General features: G+C 38.8%; 1 protein-coding gene across 2 annotated transcripts in view; it reads left to right on the top strand.

Annotated features, from left to right (window-relative positions):
• Positions 1–2825: 2825 nt before the first annotated feature.
• CASP7 (caspase 7) overlaps positions 2826–16037 on the top strand; it is a 40847-nt gene continuing 27635 nt past the window's right edge. Inside the window, exons 1-2 of one of the 2 annotated variants that reach the window (XM_067465819.1) lie at positions 2826–2982; positions 6110–6204. In XM_067465819.1, the coding sequence (XP_067321920.1) occupies positions 6110–6204 (95 nt within the window). In that variant the 5' untranslated portion in view covers positions 2826–2982. The remainder of the gene's footprint in view (positions 2983–6109; positions 6205–16037) is intronic. The other variant, XM_060768450.2, reaches the window with a different exon arrangement.

Here is a 16037-nt window from a genome sequence, read left to right as displayed (position 1 = left end):
CCTCCACTCTATAATCCTGACATTTTAATGCCCATAAACATTATTCTCCCAGCCCTGCCTTTATGAATTTTGCACTTTCCCTTAGCTCTATCTAGGAATTTGCACAAACCCAGAGCCCTCTGAACTCAACACTTTTATCATTCTGATTGGTACTGTTATTATGATGTTCTGTTTTATTGGGATATGTTTTTTATTTGGTTTTGTTTTAATGCTATATTATTGTGTAAAGTTTTTAACTTTGTGCTCTCTGGGCTTGTCCCTTTGTAAACCGCCCTGAGTCCCTTTGGGGAGATGGAGGCAGGGTGTAACAATAAAATTATTATTATTATTATTATTATTATTATTATTATTATTATATTGTACTACATTATTATACCACAACACATATAATATACCACCAGTATATTGTACTATTACTTACTTAGGTGATCCCTCATTGTCCGAGTAAGATTGCCCTCCAAGTGCGGTGTCCTAGAGGTGGGTCCATAGGTGACTGTGGAGCTCTCACGCAGTGAGGGCTTTGGTTTCCAGGTGGAAGGCAGTCCCGGTCTGGGTTGGCTTGATGCGCCTTCCTCTTGGCACGTTTCTCTCTTTCGCCCACCATTTGTGCCTCTTCAAATTCTACATCACTGCTGGTCACAGCTAACCCGCTAGAGCGCTCAAGGGCCAGGGCTTCCCATATTATACTATTAGTATTATATAATACCTTGCATTATATCATTAATTGTAGCATTGATTAATTAATTATGCATTATTTATTTATTTACCACATTTGTATATCACCTTTCTCAGCCAGAGGCGACTCAAGGCAGTTCACAGCGATTTGATGCCATAAAAATTATAAAAATACAATTAAAACAATTATAAAAACAATTAAAACATTTAAAATGTGATATAAAAAACAATACAGCCTGTAAAAACAAAATCCTCGGCGTCTCCTTACTAAAATAGCTGTCCAATTGCATTGTCAGTCGTTCCATATATTAGTTCTCATCTAATTCCGTACCAATAGTAAAAACTTGCTCGAAGAGCCAGGTCTTAACCATTTTGAGGGAATGTTAGAAGGGAGGGAGCCGATCTTATATCCCTGGGAATGGCATTCCCTAGCCAAGGGGCCACCACTGAGAAGGCCCTGTCACTCATTCCCGCCAAATGTATCTGTGAGGAAGGCGGGATCGAGAGCAGGGCCTCTCCAGATGATCTTAAAGTCCTAGTTGGTTCATAAGTAGAGATAGGTAAGCCGAACTATTTAGGGCTATAATTAATATAATATATTATACTAGCCATCCCCTACCACACGTTGCTGTGGCCCAGTTTGCGTATAAGTGTTTTTTGTGTGTATATATTTGTGTATATGTGTGTTTGTGTATATATATATATGGTTTTGCACATGCGTTGTAATTTATTTTTTATTTTTTTGCTTTTTAAGTCCCTTTCATTGTGTTTTTCAATGTTTTTATGAGTGATGGACACTCGTTGGTCTGATAGGTGTATCACGTCCAAATTTGGTGTCAATTCGTCCAGTAGTTTTTGAGTTATGTTAATCCCAAAAATGAACATTACATTTTTATTTATATAGTGTTCTGTCTTCCAGGAATATAGTTTGTATTACCTTTTAGTTGCATGGGATAGTGTTCCTTTGCATTTCCCCAGGGCTGCTACAGACCCAGCAGCACCCTGGAAGTTAAACAGTATCAGAGTCTGGAAAGCCAGACTGCAGGCCCTCTGCAGTTATTGGTTTAGAAAGGTATCTCTTTGGGTCTAGAGACCGCCCTTTTTCCTCGGTTGAGATCTCCATTTTGGAATCTCCCCTGCCTCCTTCAGTAGAGAAAGAAAGCTTCAGATGTGCTGTTGGTCAGGCAGGTAACTCTGAAAAAAACCATTGTAAGAATGACTGAGTTATTTAGACAGAGAAGCTGATTGAGATACTATAAAGAAGCTAATTGAAACAGAGATAGAATAGCAATTGAGTAATTGAGCTATTGAGTTATAGATAGATATTGAGTTATTGAGAAATAGTTATTGAACACCTTTTGCTTCATCTCCAAAACCAACCTTGGGCTGGAATAGGGAAGGCCTACGCTTTCTAAAAGATAGTGGCTCAGGGTTGGGGTAACAAGATCTCAGGATTTTTTCTACCATTTGGATGAAGGCAGCTCAGTGACTAGAGAAAAGGAAAAGAAAGAACATCTCTGTGGTTTCACCAATTGACTGTTTTGTTTGTAACTTTAACAAGCTGTGCCAAGTCTGCAAGGACGTTGAGAAATAAATATTCTGTTTTGATGTTCAAAGCCTGTAGTAGCCTCAGTTGTGGGAATCTCAAGCTTCTAAAGAAAGACCCCCCGCGGTCCACCCAGACAAAGAGAGAAGGACATCTTAGTTTTATTTTTATAGGGTCTGGGTGTGACGGCACATACAGATATTATATAATAGAAAGAGAGAGTCTATACTATATAACTATGCTAGTCTATACTTTGGGAAACTTAGACCTCCAACTAAATTCTAAGAATACATTCTGAATTTTTTTCCTATGGCTCCTTTTCTCCTTCTTGTTACAGAAACTCTTGCCAGCATTTTTCCCCCCTGCGTTACCATTTTTATACAGTTTTCAAAGTGTCACAGTGATTATTTGATCAGGATTATACTGCTCGTTCTTCTACCTTCGTGTATTTACTCAGCTTGTAAATGAGCCCCAGGGCTACAAAGGGCAGTGAAAGGGCGTATATATTTTCCTGGGACAACTTGGCTTTGCTTGAGCCAAACTGCGCTGGGCGCTTCATTCCAGCAGGTGGCGCTGTTGGGAAGCGAGGGCGCCGCAGCCACGCAGGCGGGCGAGAGAAAGAGGGAGAGCGGTTTCCACTTTCGAGGCTGGAGGCGGGAGCCTTTGCCGAGCGAGAGAGGCGCAGGAGGGGCCGCCTTTTGCTTTCGCTTTCTGCGTAACTGAGCCCAGCTGCAGCAAGGCTTCCCATTCGCGGCTCTCAGGCAAGTTTCTCCTTAAAGTTGGGGCTGAAGGGAGGGGGCGGGAACCCATAGTTGTCATCCAAACTACCCTTCCCCTCCTCCCAAGCCCCCTTCCTTCCCCTTTGCCTGGAAGAGAAAAGCTGGATTCACACTTGCATAGCATCCAAAAAAAGCAAAACCAAAGCAAAGAAGTCCTAAATTGACACTATTATGGATACATCTGAATGCATCTTGACACCCCTTTTAAGTGGCTATGGCTCAGTGCTATGGAATCCTCCGATTTGTAGCTTGGCAAGTGAAGGCTACTGAAGACCTTGCAAAACTACAACTCCCACAATCCCAGGGCAGTTAAAGGGGTGTCAAACTGCATTAATTTTGCATTGTAGATGCACCCCATGTTCCCCAAAAGCCAATTCTTCTTGGGATTTGCTCCTTTTTCTTTTCCTATTATTACTGTTATTTGAAACACAGCAAGATGAGTCGTATAATCATAGAATTGGAAGAGACCTCATGGGCCATCCAGTCCAACCCCCTACCAAAAAGCAGGAATATTGCATTCAAAGCATTCCTGACAGATGGCCACCCAGCCTCTGTTTAAAAGCTTCCAAAGAAGGAGCCTCCCCCACACTCCAGGGCAGAGAGTTCCACTGCTGAACGGCTCTCACAGTCAGGAAATTCTTCCTAATGTTCAGGAGGAATCTCCTTTCTTGTAGTTTGAAGCCATTGCTCCGCGTCCTAGTCTTCAGGGGGAAAAAACTTGTTCCCTCCTCCCTATGACTTCCCCTCACATCTTTACACATGGCTATCATGTCTCCTCTCAGTCTTCTCTTCTTCAGGCTAAACATGGCCAGTTCTTTAAGCTGCTCCTCATAGGGCTTGTTCTCCAGACCCTTGATCATTTTAGTCATCCTCCTCTGGACACATTCCACCTTGTCAATATCTCACTTCTGTTGTGGTGCCCAGCAGGCCTGTAGCCAGGATTTTGATTCGGGAGGGGCTGAGTTTGATTCGGGGGGGGGGGGAGGCTGAGTCTGAGTGAAAGAGGGTCTACCCTAGCAAACCTTTTGTATCATTACCCCAATACCCCCATGCATATGGGATATATTGAGCATATGAATAAACATAACAGTTTAAATAATGTACCAGTAAGGCCTTCTCACGGACCATCATGAGAATTTCGGGGGGGGGGGGGGCTGAAACCCCTCAAGCTGCTCCCCCCCCCCCTCCGACTAAATGCCTGGTGCCCAGAATTGGACACAGTATGATTCCAGGTGTGGTCTAACCAAGGCAGAATAGAAGGGTAGCATGACTTCCCTGGATCTAGACACTATACTCCTGTTTATGCAGGCCAAAATCCCATTGGCTTTTTTCGCCACTGCATTACGTTGTTGGCTCATGTTTAACTTGTTGTCCACGAGGACTCCCAAGATCTTTGTCACATGTACTGCTCTCGAGCCACGCGCCCCCCATTCTTTATTTTTCCATTTCATTTTTTTCTGCTTAAGTGGAGTATCTTGCATTTCTCCCTGTTGAACTTCATTTTGTTAGTTTTGCCCATCTCTCTAATCTGTTAAGGTCATTTTGAATTCATGCTATATTAAATACATGACATCCAACTGGCTTTCAGTTTTCTTCTTACTCACAAATGGACGGACAAACTCATTCCAGAACAGGGTCACACGTGTGTCCTGTGCTTAAAAAAGAAACTGAAGCTCAGTGGGAAGTAAAACATTGCTAGCAACAATATATCCACACCCAAGTCCAATTCAGGGTCCAGAGTCCCAGTCCAAAGCCTGTTCATTATCAATTCTCATGAATCATTGTGATTACTGTCAAACCTGCTACCCAAATGCCATGATTTGAGCTTTTTCCTAAAAGAGAAATGGAATCAACCTAATTTTACTGGGAGTGCATTCCACAGATGGGGGACACCACCAAGAAGGCCCTGTCTCTCTTCCCCACCAACTGCACTTGGTGGCGGGATCAGGAGCAAGGCGTCCCCCAACTATCTTAGACTCCGGGGTGGATCACAGAGGGAGATACGTTCGAACAAGTAAGCTGGGCTGAAACCATATAGGGCTTTATAGGCCAAAACCAGCAGTTCAAACCCAGTTAAAAGCAGATATTGTGAGAGTTTCTGCCTTAATATTCTGGGCCATATGGCTGTGTGGAAGGGCCCTTAGTCTAGAGCAGAGTTTCTTAAAGGCTCCTTCCACACAACCCTATATCCCAGAATATCATGGCAGATGATGTTTACTCAGGTTACACTGATTTCAGTGTATTTATTTCCTTGTGCACACAGCTATGGTCTAAATAAGTGTGGCCCTTACTGATCTAGAATCTATTCATGGGGTTTGTGTATTTATTCATTTATTTACCATATTTATATACCGCCCCTCTCAGCCCAGAGGCGACTCGGAGCGGTTCACAACTTGGCAGCAATTCAATGCCTCAACAATTATAACAAGTAAAACAATCATAAAATTCTATTAAAAATGATAGCAAACAATATAAAAACCATATAAAGCCTTAAAACATTATAGTGAGCATCTCCGTGTCAAGTCATTATTCCATTGCGTTATCAAGTAGTTCCATGATTCCGTAAAACTATGCTGAATTTGGGAAGGCCTGCTCAAAAAGCCAGGTTTTCCCCCTTTTTTGAAAAGTCAGGAGGGAGGGAGCTGATTTTATATCTCTAGGCAGGGCAATCCACAGTCAAGGGGCCACTGCTGAGAAGGTCCTGTCTCTCATCCCCACCAGACGCATCTGCGAGGAAGGCGGGACGGAGAGCAGGGCTTCCCCAGAAGATCTTAACGTCCTAGATGTTTGTGTGGTCTCCTTCCATATCTGTAGGGACCTACACAAGGAAGAGAGGGGTTTGTATCTCAGGCACTTGTATATCCAGCCCATCTTGTATATTTTGGTAGCTATCTCTTAGGTTTTTGGAAGCATCTCTTCTATTTACATTTCAAAAGCAAAAAATTGAGAACTTCAACTCAGAGTTTAAAAGTTCTGTGCACATTGAAAGGCTATGAATCTTCTTTTCTTGTTATGTGTCTTCTTCTGTAATTCTACGTAGGAAAAGGGGGCATTAACAGCTAATGTCATTTTATGAGTCCTGAGTCCTGTCTTTTGTTTATGCAAATAGATGGCTGAAAAACTCTCTGATGATGAAGAAGGAGGTTATGGTGATGAAACAGATGCATTCCCAAGCAGAAAAGATCGAGTATCACTCTTTCAAAAGTAAGGAGTACTTTTTAAGAAGCAAAAATTTCAGTTTCCTTGACTTTTGTGCATGTTTTTATGTTGAATTGGTATACTATATGTGAATAAGTCATTATTTGGAGATCAGAATTCATTTTTACTCTGAATCCATTAAAAAAAATAGCAAAAAGACACACATCTGAAAATGTTTTGCATATTTGTGCCTAATATCAATTGCAATATGAATCCATTTTTGCAAATAATACCAAAAACAGGAGTGTTCAATTTACTTAGTTAGATTGATCAAGGGATGACATATTGTATATACTCGAGTGTAAGCCGAGTTTTTTAGCCCTTTTTTTAAGCTGAGAAACCCCCCCCCCCCCCGGCTTATACTCGAGTCAAGGTTATTTATTATTTATTCTGTTATTATTATTATTACATTTATTCTTTTACTCTATTTAGTATTACATTTTTTATTTTTCTATATTTATTTATTAATATTATTACATTTATTTTACTCTGTTATTAATATTACATTTATTATTTTTCTCTATTGTTATTATTACATTTACATTATTTTACTGCATTAATATTATTTTTATTGCATTTATTTTACTCTCTTTATTGTTCGTATTACATTTGTTATTTTACTTTATTATTACTGTTATTACATTTCCATTATTTTACTTTATTATAACTGTTATTACATTGTATTGTCGAAGGCTTTCATGGCCAGAATCCATGGGTTGTTGTAGGTTTTTCCGGGCTATATGGCCATGTTCTGGAGGCATTTCTCCTGACGTTTCGCCTGCATCTATGGCAAGCATCCTCAGAGGTCACCTCTGAGGATGCTTGCCATAGATGCAGGCGAAACGTCAGGAGAAATGCCTCCAGAACATGGCCATATAGCCCGGAAAAACCTACAACAACCCATGTTATTACATTTCCATTATTTTATTTTATTATTACTGTTATTATTGCATTTCTATTATTTTACTCTTATTATTTGTATTACATTTATTATTTTACTGTATTTAGTATTACATTTATTACTTTTCTCTATTTATTAATATTATTACATTTATTTTACTCTGTTATTAATATAACATTTATTATTTTACTCTGTTATTACATTTACATTATTTTACTGCACTAATATTATTTTTATTGCATTTATTATTTTACTCTTTATTATTCATGTTACATTTATTTTACTTTATTATTACTGTTATTATTGCATTTCCATTCTTTCACTCTTATTATTTGTATTACATTCATTATTTTACTCTATTATTATTGGAAGAATACATAACATTTACATTGAAGAAGGTTAGAATAATGGTTTAATCAGAGTTGGACAGTCTTTTCTTAAATTACAGTTTTATGTAAATATTCAAAAACATTTAACCCCAATTAATATAATTTTATTGGTATCTATTATTATTTTGAAATTTACCAATAGCTGCTGCATTTCGCACTCTTGGCTTATACTCGAGTCAATACATTTCCCCAGTTTTTTGGTGGTAAAATTAGGTGCCTTGGCTTATATTCAGGTCGGCTTACACTTGAGGATATACGGTACCTTTTGAATGTTGATTAAAACAAAGTACACTTTGGTGGTAAGTTTTATTATGCAACATTTTAAAGATGTGTACAAAGTTCAATGATCAGGTTGTATATTACATTGTTAGAGATGAATAGTGGCATTAATGCAGGGGTATAGTCCAGATGTTGCTGAACTGGAACACTCATCAATTCTAACTACTGTAGCCAGTGATGTGTTATGATGGGAGCTGTAGTTCAACTCCATTGAGAGTTTTCTTCCTCTACCACCACTGCTTTGCAGCTTTCTTAAGAAAGTATTTGGGTGACTACCTGTCCTTCCCAACTTTAAAAAAATCTTTATGTTTTAAAATGGCCATTGACTTATCATTATCTTCATGTGTTGCATAGTTGGCCCATTAAAGTCAAATTAGACTAGCAGGTATAAAGTACATTTTTTCCTTGTGTGTGCCTTCAAGTTACTTGTCAAGTTATGGTGACCCCATGCATTTCATCATTTTTATTAGGCAAGAAATTCTCAGAAATGATTTTGCCAGTTCCTTGTTCTGAAATACTATCTCAATAAATTTAGATCTCTTTCTCAAAAGAGGCGTGTCTAGTTTTTTACCTGATTAGTTTTAAATAGCTTCCCAAAACCTTTTAATTTTTTCTTCCTTTGTTTGAAACTATATGTTAATTTTTAAGACTAAAAGTTCATTCCATTTCCAACACTTTAGGAGGTTTAATCTGGATTTAGAATTGTTTTATACTGTTGTCCAAATTTCACAGTTTTTGGTGTATTCGTAATGGTACTGATTTTAAAACTCCTTTACAAAACTTGCATTTTGAAAGTCAGAAGATAAATCCATAAAATACATAAAGGTGCCTACATTGCAAGATCTAGCCATTTTAATGTACAGGTTTAATGTAAAACAGGTAATAGTAACATCTTTATTGTGTAAATAGAGGGGAAAGAAAACCCTTCAGTTTCTGTTGTAGTCCATAATTCTTCCTTCTACGTAACGGGTCTTGCTGAGGCAAGTACTCAGTTTATGTACTGCTGTTCAACTCATGCCAGCAAATACATTTTTTTCTTACAGTTATGTGAGTTTCTAGGAATCAGACGATTTTTCTTTGGATTTAATTGCCAACAAGGGAGAAAACAACTTTCCTATTCTTCACAATTAATAATAATAATAATAATAATAATAATAATAATAAATCTTTATTTGTACCCTGCTACCATCTCCCCAAGGGACTCGGTGCAGCTTACATGAGGCCAAGCCCACAGCACATCAATAAACAAAAGCAATAACAAAACAATCAAAGCAATACAATTAATATAAATCACATAAAAAAATTAAAAAATAAATCAACAGTAACACACAAGCATTTAAAACCATGGCCAGGCCAAATGTAATAGATTAAAATTAAAAATAATGCTGGACATGGACAAGGTAGGATATAACTGGGGTATAATTTTCAAGGAGAGATGAAGGAATGCAATCAATTCCAAATCAATGGTAAAGTGCATTTTGAGGGCATATTGCTGGGGATTTTCCTTATTCTGGGAAGGCACACTGGAACAACCACGGTTTCAGGCTCCTCCTAAAGACTGCCAGAGTTGGGGCATGTCTGATGTCCTTGGGAAGTAAGTTCCAGAGTCGGGGGGCCACCACCGAGAAGGCCCTCTCCCTCGTCCCCAGCAATCGCGCCTGCGAAGGAGGTGGGAGTGCGAGCAGGGCCTCTCCAGATGATTGAAGAGATTGTGTGGGTTCGTACACAGAAATGCAGTCACGCAGGTAGGCGTGTCCCAAACCGTTCAGGCCCTCTTCTTTTTTCTATTTAGGGAGATCTGGGAAGTAGACAGGAGAAGGAAAAATAATGTAATTTTAATGTGTTGCCGAAGGCTTTCATGGCCAGAATTAATGATTGCTGTGAGTTTTCCGGGCTGTATGGCCATGTTCCAGAAGCATTCTCTCCTGACATTTTGCCCACATCTGTGGCAGGCATCCTCAGAGGTTTCCAACAGACCCCTCAACCTCTGAGGGTGCCTGCCATAGGTGTGGGCGAAATGTCAAGAGATAATGCTTCTGGAACATGGCCATACAGTCCAGGAAACTCACAGCAACCCAATGTAATTTAGTTACATTCTTATATTCTCATTATGTGGATTATAGTCCTGATTGGACAACTGAAGCCCACTGATGATACTGAACTGCAATTACATTGGCCATAAAGGCTAGGGCTGGTGAAAATTCAAGACCATTAATATCTGTGAAGCCAGAGCTGCTCAGTCCTGTTTCAGAAGTTAGATTGCTTTGGTTAGAATCCCATTTCTTTTTAGATTAAACCCATAGAATCGGTAAAATTTACAAGCATATTGACTTCTCAAGTTACTGTTGCTTTAATGGGTCTGTCCTAATTGGGACAATAAAATACTTAGGTCTTGTTTCATTATATTTATAGTCGAAATATCCAAGAATTGTCATTAATACTCATACCATATGGTATGTTAACCTATGTACAATTAATATTCATTCATGCTACATTTACTGCCAAACCAGGGATTATATTTATTGTCAAGTGTGAGGCAATTATATAATTGAACTTTATGGCAAAAAATCTGTCAGTTCAATGGGTTTTCTACTGCTCATAGGTGCAAAGAATTGGCCTGTTTGGCATGACTAGCTTTTATGTGTCTGTGGATAAAAGTGATATTATGAAAACCTGGGGTGCAAAATCTTTAACAGGTATATGCAAATCTCTGTCACCAAGAGCAGCACTTTTCAATATTCTGCATATCTGCCAATCCTTATGGCATTCCCACATGAAATCCTAATAAGTTTATTACTTAGCAGAGATGTGTGTTTACCTGATTCTAAGCGTGGGAAGGTATGATTTTGGTAACCCGGTGGAGCATTATACTTTTAAACATAGCAACCTGTTAGCTTTCTCTTACTTCCACTTACTTTGTGCTAAGTTTTATTGGATGAGTGCATAAGATACAAGTAGGAGGATTTGTAACTTGAAAAGAGTCTTGTTTTTTCAGGTCCCTAACTCTGAACATAACATTTTTGCAGCATGTAAGTTTCTCAGGAATTTTGCTTAGTGCCACCTCTTGAGCTAAGCAGCTCCGAAAGAACATCCCTTGTATTGTCTTTATATTACTTCATTAATTTCAGTTACATTGTAATTTCCCATTATTCTATTTGAGTATCATTTCAAAAAAACATTGATTTTGCTCTGCAGGAGTACCAAATATGCACACCTTTAAAAAGCCTATCTAACTTAGATTTAGATGTTTTCTATAAAATGTTTATGTGTAGATCAATAAGGAAGATCCAGAGCCTTGTCTGGAGGCCCAGGTAATTGTGCTTTTGTTAATGGTTCTTACAACTTGATAGTAGCCACAGGATGGTGAAATATCCGGGCGTCCCCTGAGCAACATCCTTGCAGATGGCCAATTCTCTCACACCAGAAGTGACTTGCAGTTTCTCAGGTCGATCCTGACACACACACACAAAAGTAGCGGTCAGAGAGAAATAGTTCTTGGTAGCAGATATAACCACTGTCTAAGGCAGATTGTATTGTTTTATTTACCTGCAGATGTAATTAGAAGGTTTTGAACTATTTTTCAAATAGTAATCACATACAATGGGTGACCCAGAATATCTTAAGATCTTGTTCATAGCATCAACAATCATCCTGATCAGATCTTGCAATTTTAGGAATGTCTCATACTTGATCTAATATATCCATCTGGAATGCAGTCTTCCTCTTTTTCTCCTCCTTTCTACCTTACCAATCATTATTTGTTTCTAATGAATCATGTTTGCTATATGGCCAAAGTACAACAGTCTCAGTTGAGATATCTAGGCTTCTAGGGAGAGTTCAGGATTGATTGGGTCTAGGGCAGTGGTTCTCAACCTGGGGTCCCCAGATGTTTTTGGCCTACAACTCCCAGAAATCCCAGCCAGTTTACCAACTGTTAGGATTTCTGGGAGTTGAAAGCCAAAAACGTCTGGGGACCCCAGGTTGAGAACCACTGGTCTAGGGCCCATTTATAATTTTTTTCAGCAGTCCACAGTATCTGTAGACCCTTCTCCAGAAGTACATTTCTAATGAATTGATTTTCTTCCTATTAACTTTCATCTAGCTTTCGGAACTATGCATTGTAATGGGAAATACACTGGCAAGGACATCCTATTCTAGATGTTAACCACTGATGTTTGCATTGTGCCGCTGTCTCCTATTTCTTCTCCTTAAGTTGCCAACTGTCTTTACATCTTTTATGGCAGAGATGAGCAAAATACAGGACTCCACATATTGTTAATCTCAGTTCGCAAAATTTCTCACCATTGACATTGCTGGCAAGGGTTCATGGAAGCTGCAACCCACAAGTATCTGGAGGACTGCACTTTCTCTACCCATATTACATGATTTTAGCTGGTGAGACCTGCTCTTTCCCTTTATTTCTATGGAATGATGCTTTCAAAATAAGGGAAGGGAACTCATGCAAGTTCCATTATGCTTTCCTGTCTTCGTTCTAGTCTTATGGATGTGCTTAAGAAAGGAGTCAGAAAAATATACAAACGATAGACAAGACCAGGGGTCCTCAAACTTTTTAAACAGAGGGGGCCAGGTCACAGTCCCTCAAACTGTTGGAGGGCCAGATTATAATTTGAAGAAAACATGAATGAATTCCTATGCACACTGCACATATCTTATTTGTAGTGCAAAAAAACCGACTTAAAAATGATACAATAATTAAAATGAAGAACAATTTTAACAAATATAAACTTATTAGTGTTTCAATGAGAAGTGTGGACTTGCCTTTGGTTGATGAGATATTTATTTAGTTATTTATTTACAGTATTTGTATACCGCTTTTCTCACTCCGAGGGGGACTCAAAGCAGTTTAGATAGATTGTTGTTGTTGTTGTCGTGTGCTTTCAAGTCATTTCGGACTTAGGTTGACCCTGAGCAAGGGCCGGATAGATGACCTTGGAGGGCCATATCCAACTCCTGGGCCTTAGTTTGCGGACCCCTGGACAAGACCCCTTATGCATTCTGTCTCCCTCCTTCACAGCTGTTTCACAAGAGCAAGGAGCAAATTTTTCCTTATAACCTCTAGGAGGGTTGTAGAATAAAACCCCAGAGTATGCTAAAATGACCCAGTATACTCTACTGCTGTCGATAAAATAGCTCTTGTAGAAGAAAAGGAGACTAAAGTAAGGGAATTCCGCTTTCATCAAAAAGTTTATGCCTATCACCAGAGGCTTACATCAGATAACTGGATTACTATGACAGGTACCTATGTTAATTGGCTTATACTGTGGCAAGACATATATTTTATCAGCAGCAGTTTTGAGACTGGGTCAGTGTTAATAATGCCACCATCAGTGCTTTCTGAATTTTAATTGGCTCTTAAACTCATTTGTACAATGCCCACAGCTGTTAATTGTATGTATTGCATATAATTATACACATATCTGAAATTCCAGATAATACTCTGTGCATCCTTTGTGCATTCATAAAGTCTTGTTTTATAATGTGTAATATTTCAGTGGTTTTTGTGTACAAACGTGAAGTAGAATACCAAAGTATTCTATTATAAACGTGCAGGCTGAACGCTTGTATTAAAATACTGTTCCCACTGCCTAAATTTGCTTTGCCTCTTCACCTGCATTTTTTTAAAATTGAGAATGGGATACATTTCCATTTGGAGCCTTATTTCTGTTTTGTCTAAGAAAATCAATTTTTCAAGAAAGAAGCCTATATATTTTATTCCCACTAGATGGCAGACAGAGACAATATTTGCTGGTTAGATACCCTACAGTACTCCAGAAGTGGTGATATCATTATCTCTGAGATACAGTTCTTTTTTCTTCTTCTTCTTCTTTTTTTTAAATCTGCGACATGTTAACAATTATTGCTTGGTACTGGGATGGAAACATCATTCCCATCAGTTTCCATCAGCTCCCCCTTCTCCTATAGCCAGGGACAGATTATCAACAATGTCAAGCACTTCTTGATATTCTTGAAACTGGATATCAGGAATATCAAGATCATCTTTTTGAAATGTCAAAAAGATGATGATGAAGAATATTTGGAAATGAGGGGATTACTATATTAATTTTGTTCTTATCTCAGTAGCCATAATGGCTATTTTAGAATGAAAACAGCCAATCAGATATATGTTTTCTGGAACAGTCAACACAAGCTTCATAGTATAATTAAATAACAATTGATAAAAACTGTCTGAATCAAATTTTAGTCTCATTTAGAGGCGCTTCAATAGGAGGTTTACGTGGCCTGAGTAAATGGTGATTAACAACACCTGCCCAGTTCAATAAGTCTATTCCAGTAAGGATGAAGATTGCATTTAACCCAGGCCCCTTTCGCACAGCTAAATAAAATCCCACATTATCTGCTTTGAACTGTAAGATATGGCAGTGTGGACTCAGATATTCTAGTTCAAAGTAGATATTGTGGGTTATTTTGCCTTGATGTTCTGGGTTATATGGCTAAGTGGAAGGGCCCCCAGTGTGTTGTAGCCTATGATGAAGTACATACAGCAAGTCATGAACTTTTAGAAATGTTACTGTTGTGTGTAAGTTGCATTTGTTAAGCAAATTATCTTGGAGTCATCTTATCCCAACCAAAACAGTGGTGGGACTGAAACAAACGTAGTTCTAGACCACGTGCAAGTGGGGAATTCCAGGTTTGTTATACTGATTGCCCAGTTGGAAAAACAAACCAAACTGTAATCACAACTGTTTTTCCTCTGCTAATGCATTGACCTTGTTCAGTATTCTTTTGAGCTTCATATATTGTGATCCACAACAGCAAGTGCAATTTTTGAAACCTACATATAACAGTCTTATTTTTGAATTATCAGCCACCCAATGCATTTTGCTGCTAATGCTCTTGGATGTTTGTCTGTGCAAAACCTTGAGCCTATTTCTTGACTTGCAGAGTGTTCAGAAGAAAAAGAAACCAGAAGACTATTCTTTCAAAAGTCTAGAATTCGTTTTACTAATACAAAGTCTAGTGGCTTATGATGTCAGCTTTTGAGATATAACAGAAGAGATAAGATTTCAGCCTATTTTGTCTGTCTTCTGCCATCCCTTCCTTGGTAGATAATTCTGCCCACTTTTTGATACCTAGAAGGTTCCTGATTTAGGGCCTCATTCCACTAGAGGAAAAAAAATCCACTTCAGATCTGGTTTCTGCCTCCTGTAGAATTCTGGGGTTTGTAGTTTAGGGAGGAGCCTTTAACAGGCTCACTAAACTAAAAACCCCAGAATTCTGTAGGAGGCAGAAACCAGATTTAAAGTGGATTATTTATTTATATATTTATTTACAATATTGATATCTCACCCTTCTCACCTCACAGGGGACTCAGGGCAGATTACAATGCACATATATATGGCAAACATTCAATGCCAATTAGACATATAACATATATAGACAGACACAGAGGCAATTTAACATTCCAGCTTTCCGACTTCATGAGGATATGCTTGATTCTGGCTCAATTCTGGCCACAGGGGGAGCTGCTGCTTCACCATCCATTTGTGACACCAAGACCTTTGATGGAGTACTTCCTCATTCTTCTGCACACTGCTGGAAGGTTTCATTGTGTCATAAATTAGTTAAATTAGCCTCCCTGCATAAAGGGGTACCTAAATTTTCCTACTTGAGAGATGCAACTGTCTTTCAGGCTGCAAGCTAGACTAATGGCCGGAAGCTCTCTCCGACCCAGGCTGGCTTCAAACTCATGACCTCTCAGTCAGTGATTTAATGCATCTGGCTAACAGCTAGCTGCGCCACAGCCTGGTTCTCTAGTGTGATGAATAAATAAAGAAGCAAAAAAAAATCTTAGAAAAGGGTTGGGAAGAATTTATTTAATCTATTTATTTAGATGTGCTCTCTACATCTAAGATGTGTTTCTCACTCCGCATCGATCTTTTCTAATGAACTGTCACTGATTATGAGAAACACTACTATGTCTTTTAATAAAACACATGTGATCACTCTATTATTTAAAAGAATCCACAACTCAGCTTTTTGATACATTCTAATCATTTGACCACATCATGAGAAGAAAGGAAAGCTTAGAGAAGACAATTATGCTAGGGAAAATGGAAGGAAAAAGGAAGAGGGGCCGACCAAGGGCAAGATGAAGTAACTGGATTTACCTTGAAGGAGCTGGGGGTGGTGATGGCCGACAGGGAGCTCTGGCGTGGACTGGTCCATGAAGTCACGAAGAGTTGGAAACAACTGAACGAATGAACAACAAAATCATTAGGGCCCAATGC

The sequence above is a fragment of the Anolis sagrei genome, chromosome 3 (assembly GCF_037176765.1).
Source record: "Anolis sagrei isolate rAnoSag1 chromosome 3, rAnoSag1.mat, whole genome shotgun sequence".
Classification (NCBI taxonomy): domain Eukaryota; kingdom Metazoa; phylum Chordata; class Lepidosauria; order Squamata; family Dactyloidae; genus Anolis; species Anolis sagrei.
This window is presented reverse-complemented; position numbering and strand designations above follow the sequence as displayed.